Raw genomic sequence first — 6,214 nt, forward strand, 5'->3', positions numbered from 1 at the left:
CTGAGGCCTGAGATCGGAAGGAGCTCATGTTCCAAGGGGAGTCTGGCTAGACGGTTTGGACTGGGAGGAGCCCACAATACAGGAGACTGGTGAGAGAAGGGGGCATCCCCGCCCCCTTCTGAGAGGAGAAAATCTAAGTACAAAGAGAATCTCAGACAAGAGGTCGTCACCCCAAGGCCGAGATCCCTGGACAAGGTAACACAATCAAAGACATTCACAAATCTTTTAGAGTATAGCTCCCCTCCTTAGGAGAGAGGCCTGGCTAGGTGCGCCTAGACTTTTATAGAAGTCCATAAAGGAGTAGATATGGGGTCCGAAATCAAAACCATCCGACCAGGAAGGGGTGTTTTTGGAGAGAAATTTAGAGGTCAACCAGGGAGGAGAGTGGCAAAACTCCTTACCTCCTGGTCCAGCAGGAGTTCAGGACAGGGTTAGACTGCCAGCCAATCAACCCTGTCCTGGGTTTTGGCACCAAACGTTGGAATCCATGGGAGTCCAAAAAGACCAGAGTAAATAGGCTTTATTGAAAGGAAGAAAGTTACCCTGCCGGGCACTTCTCTGGGGAGAAGGACACCGGATAAAGACTATGAGGTGAATTTTATAGTGTTTGGGAGAGCCTGAGGGGATACTGAGTCAAAAGTTCTGGTATGTTCCCTTTTATGGTTCTAGGATTTCAGCTTTCTGGAATGCTCCTTCTTGAGAGGTTGATCAAGTTTCTGGAACTCTTCTGCCTCAGGGGAGATTATCCAGTAAGTAAGGGTGAGGTCAGGCAGCCAGGTGGGACAACAAAAGGGCACTTGGAGTTGTGGTAAATTCATATATCGATCAGTTTCTACACTATAAAGTGAGGCAGACCGGGAGCTTGCTCTCTCTCAGTTCCTGAAATTTGTATTAGAGAGGAGAGCAGAGTAAGGCCATGTGAAGGAGGCCAGGAGAAGAAGCCAAGATGGTGGAGTGCTGAAGGAGAAGCCAGTTTGTGCAGAGTTTGTGCAGAGAGGAGATGGGGAACAGAGGTGAATGAGACTGGTGAGGTTAGAAACCTTTGATTCTAGAAAAGTCTGAAAAGTAAGTGGCTTTGTGAGCACTGAATGAATGGTTTTTGGAGCCCAGTGTGTGTTTTTACTTTCCCACCAGGGGCAAGCTAGGATGAAAGCTAATGGCCCACCAGTTCTTGGCTCCATTGTTTCATTACCATCTGTCCAAATCCAATACGAACCTGCATAGGCTGGGTGGCTATGATGGTGACAGTGAATACTGGCCATACACTGCTTATATACTCTTTGACCACATACAGGTTGGGGGGAGCATGACATCATGGCACAATCATTAATAAGCTTATAACATTTGTGTAAGGGATCCATTAAAAACATTAAAACTTTCAAGGTAATTCAATCAAAGACATTCACAAATCTTTTAGTGTATATCTTCCCTCCTTTGCCTAGAAGTATGTTACTCCAGGGTTCCAGGGAGGGAGGAAGAGCCAAAATCAGTGTAGGTTGGTATGTAAATTTTGTCTCTTATTGAAAAAGAAAGGAAGTTCTTCAGATACTCTTAATCTTTTCAGAGAACTAAAGCTAAATGACCCAGTTGTCCTTGTAAATCAGGAGACTTTCATATCCTTCTCCCTCCATTTTCCAAAGAAAGGACGGGACCAAAAGCCTGACTTTTCCTCTTTAAAATGGCGTTGCGAATACTAAGTTTTACAATCCTCTGGACCCTTAACACAGCACATGCACGTGAGGAAACTACCAAAGGCCAGGACAGATCCACATGGAGGGACCCACAGGAACAGCCCCAGGTTCACACTGGGCTGGAAATGTCTTCTGCTGTCACCAGCTGCAGTAAGAAGCAATTGGATGGGACGCTGGGAAAGTTTTACTCTCTAAGCCCAAAAAAGACTCAAAGCAAAAGTCAGAAAGAGCAGTTAAGAGTTTGAAAACGTCTTAACTGCAAACCAAAATAAGACACGTGCAATTACAGAATTAAATAATTTCAACATCTGTGAAGACAAAATTAACAAAGTCTAGCTCCACATGACAAAGAAGCAGGGAGATGGTTCCCGTAACAAGGAAGACAGCAACCCACGGAGAGTGGCCCAGGCGTCCCGTGGGTGAGCGTTGGTGGAGAATGTAACTGTGCTGTAACGGAGACACGTTTTCAAATACAGAGGGAGATGGATGTGCTCTGTTTCCTTATCGTTCACTCCCCTGTGGGCATCACAGACACGTCCCCTCCTCCCTCAACCTGAGCAGCTCATGCCCAGCCCCACCCACAGCCACACCCTGTGACTATTACATATACCCCAGCTGACAGGCCCAGGGAAGGTTCTATGTCACAATCTGCTTGTGGCCTGGTTAGGTGGTGGGGACCCGCCTTCACTGCAGACCCTGCCTTTCTCCATTCCTGTTGATGGTTGTCCCCAACAGGGCATGAGTCTGGCAGAGGACTCGGTCCCCCTGTGGGCGGCCTCCTTGCTACCAGTGCTATGGGTGGTGTGGTTTCCAGTCCAGGGTTCTCAAGGTCGACCGTCATGGCGCTACATCTCCTCTGAGGTGGTGATTCCCCAGAAGCAAGTGCACCATGGCAAAGGTGGCCAGGTTCCTGGCTGGCTCTCCTACAGCCTGAGGTTCGGGGGACAGAGACACATTATCCGCCTGCAGCGCAAGAAAATGTTTATGTCCAGAGATCTGCTGATGATGACTCAGGATGACCAGGGAGCCTTGCAGGTGGAGTACCCTTTTGTCCCCCATGACTGCTACTACCTTGGCTACCTGGAGGGGGTTCTTCTTTCCATGGTCACCGTGGACACATGCTATGGGGGCCTAGAAGGTATTATGAAGGTGGATGACCTTGCCTATGAAATCAAACCCCTCAAGGACTCCCGAACCTTTGAACACCTGGTTTCCCAGATAGTGGCAGACACCAAGGCAATAGGACCCATGTACTCTCTGGGGTACAAGGAAGAGAGGCACCCCCTGTTCTCTCCAGCCAATGCCAGTGCAGCCCCCAGGGTCAGTAGTAAGCTTTATTCATCACATAAAATGAATATAAAAGGCTGTGTAATAAGTTCTACCTCAATATATACTCTATTCCACAATGTGTCAAAGACTGCCCAGTATCTGATAAATATAGCTAGCATAGTTGATTCCATTCTTCAAGGTCTTGATATGAAATACTATGTCAGCGTAATGATCATTTATGATAGAGCAGATCCAACTGCAATGAACAACTTTCAGGTGCCAGGAAATGCCTTTCATACCTATTATGCAAAGAACATTTATAATATTTTTAAGCCACACTCATCCATGATTGTGATTAAAGACGGGCCCGAAGACATTACTTTTCAGCCTTCCCTGTATGGACTGTGCACAGACCGTAATCTCATCATGGTTGGTCAACTAGGCAGACATTATTTATTGTTGTCTATTATAGCCACCCAACACATTGCAAGAAATTATGGTATCTATTATGATGAAGAAGATTGTGTTTGCCAAAGACGGACCACCTGCATCATGTATAGATACCCAGTACTGACAGACGCCTTCAGTAACTGCTCCTTTGTGCATGTTCAGCATATTTCTCCTAGCCAGGAAAGTTGCCTGTTCAATCCTGACTTTATCTATCACAATAAAAGCCTGACATATGTTCGGTGTGGGAACTCTGTGGTGGATGAAGGTGAGCACTGTGACTGTGGATCCTTCAAGCAGTGTTATCACAACCCCTGCTGCAACGCTGACTGTACCTTTACACCCGGAAGCGTGTGTAACACAGGCAGATGCTGCACAAACTGCACCTACTCGCCCAGAGGAACACTCTGCCGACCAATCCAGAACATCTGTGACCTTCCAGAGTACTGCCTCGGGCACACCTTTATCTGCCCTGACGACTTTTATCTGCAAGATGGAACCCCGTGCACTGAGGAAGGCTACTGCTTCCATGGGAACTGTACTGACCGCAACATGCATTGCAAGGAGATTTTTGGTGAAGGTGCACAGAACTCTCCAGACGCCTGCTATGTGATCAATAGAAGGGGCCACAGGTTTGGACACTGTGGAACTCGTGTTCAATCCAAACCAGTAACTTGTGCTCAAGAAGACATTCAGTGTGGACGCCTACAGTGCACCAATGTCACTCATCTGCCTAAGCTGCAAGAACATGTTGGATTCCATCAGAGTGTGTTCGAGGGGTCTTTGTGTTTTGGAGTGGGGTCACACCGGGGGACAGGAACAACTGATGTTGGTGCTGTGAGACCTGGTACCCCCTGTGGTGGTGGAAAATTCTGTCTGAATAATCAGTGCAGTGGTATTGTGGCTAGAATAAATTATGACTGCCCTCCCAATAAATGCAATCTGAGGGGAGTTTGCAACAACAAAGGGCACTGTCATTGCCGTGTAGGCTGGGACCCCCCACGATGCATAAACAAAGGAGCCGGAGGGAGTATGGACAGTGGACCCCCTCCAAGAAGAATGCGGTCAGTAACGCAGAGTGACCTGTCAGTGCTGTATCTGAGAGTGGTCTTTGGTCGAATATACGCCCTCATAGCTTCACTCCTCATTGCAGTGGCCATGAACATGAGAACTGTCAGGACGACCACAGTCAGAGAAGTCACAGCTGAAGACTAAAGAGCTAATCAGCCTTGTGACATTTGTACAACTCTAGGCAACATAGAAGGACATCTGTAAGAAAACAAGCATCACCAGCTGGTAGACCCAAAACCCACATTCCTGGACATCACAGGGGTACTGCTGTATACCACAGGGCATTGAGAGGTGTGGGCGTTTTCACACCAGCTGTCTCTGACAGGTCACTGGCCAGCACCCTCAAATAAAGCTTGAAAACCAGATGATGGTGTCCTGTACTGTTTTTGTAAGTCTTTAAGAGCCTAAACTGAGATCGAGTCTCTGGTTTGCAGAGGAGACCTGGTCAGTAACTGGTCTTGACCTGTAGACACTTGTCCTAGGATTAGTAAAAGTTCTCACAGGGTCCTTTAGGGCCAGTTCATGACAGTCTCCCACAATGCTGCTCTCGATCACAGAGGGTCACCTCAGTGTTACGTGATCTCATCTTCTCTATTAAGACTGTGTTCAGGACAATGTTGTGCTCCTCACAACCAAGCCTGCCCGTGTCACAGTGGTGAGGCTTTGGGGTGCAACTGAGACTGAGGGTCACAGTCTGCCTGCTGACACCTGTGATACCCCAGAGAGCAGATTCCCATGGTGGAGGCTGTGGTCCAGGGACATTCGGTCAGAAAATGAGGTAGAAGTGGCCATCCCCTGGCCTTCAGAGGGGGCCTCCGTACGTTAGTTCCCCTTCTTCTTCACTGTGCACTTCAGAGAAGGTCCGAGGAAGTGCCCCTGGGTCGTGGTGCAGATCAGACACCGTCTCCACAATAGACCGTGGGCTGGAAAACCAGACCACCACTGCATCTAAAGACCTTGCAATGAAATGTTTCATAAGGTAATGCTCAATTAATAAAATTTATAGTACCTCCATTCAATACAGGCACACCACTTGCATTTGAAAGCCAGTATTCCACAAATTCAAGGACCTGGAATGTCCATGGTGGACAGAGATGCTGGGTGGAGGTTAGGATATGCAGTTGTGAGACATGAATGTCTCTGTTCTGTCTACTCTGTTATCAGGGGCCTGAGACAATATCCTATTTTAATGCAGATGGACATCACAATGTGAGAGTCAGTAGGTCAGGTTTAACTATCATTGATGCTACTGGCCCTGTGGTCCAACGTGGCATCTGTCACTGTCCCCCTGCCCCATGCACACTCTCAATCCTCTAAGACTTTGTACCACTAAGTGGGCTGGGGTGTTCTGTGTGGCTTGTTTGTTGGAAAGTCCCAGACCAAGATCACAAAGGCACCATGACCCCTGATATTCTGCCCTTCAGCAGCAATTTAAATGATGCAATTTTTCTTTCTCATGTTGAATGAGATATGACAAATGAATAGACTCTGCTCAGGCTCGACCAACCCTTCACTGTCCCTGTTGGGACTGCAACCTTGAATTCCAATGGGAACAGCAGACTGATTAATACCACACCTGCACAGAAGGTCTCTCATGTACAAAGTCATCACTGTGAGGAGCACTGTGTTAGGGACGTGGAGAGCATCCTGGAGGACAGGGTGTCTAAACCATGGACTTAGGTTAGGACTCGTGGTGTCTTCATGAAGGGAATGCCATGAATTGTCTGGTCCACACA

At 47.7% G+C, this 6,214-nt stretch overlaps 1 protein-coding gene across 1 annotated transcript; it reads left to right on the forward strand.

Annotated features, from left to right (window-relative positions):
• Positions 1-2,255: 2,255 nt before the first annotated feature.
• On the forward strand, positions 2,256-4,622 carry LOC136398116 (disintegrin and metalloproteinase domain-containing protein 20-like). Its single transcript, XM_066372524.1, is given in 3 exon segments — positions 2,256-2,322; positions 2,325-2,427; positions 2,429-4,622. Coding segments are annotated over 3 exon segments (2,364 nt in total).
• Positions 4,623-6,214: the final 1,592 nt, after the last annotated feature.

Source organism: Saccopteryx leptura, chromosome 3, assembly GCF_036850995.1.
Source record: "Saccopteryx leptura isolate mSacLep1 chromosome 3, mSacLep1_pri_phased_curated, whole genome shotgun sequence".
Taxonomy (NCBI): Eukaryota; Metazoa; Chordata; class Mammalia; order Chiroptera; family Emballonuridae; genus Saccopteryx; species Saccopteryx leptura.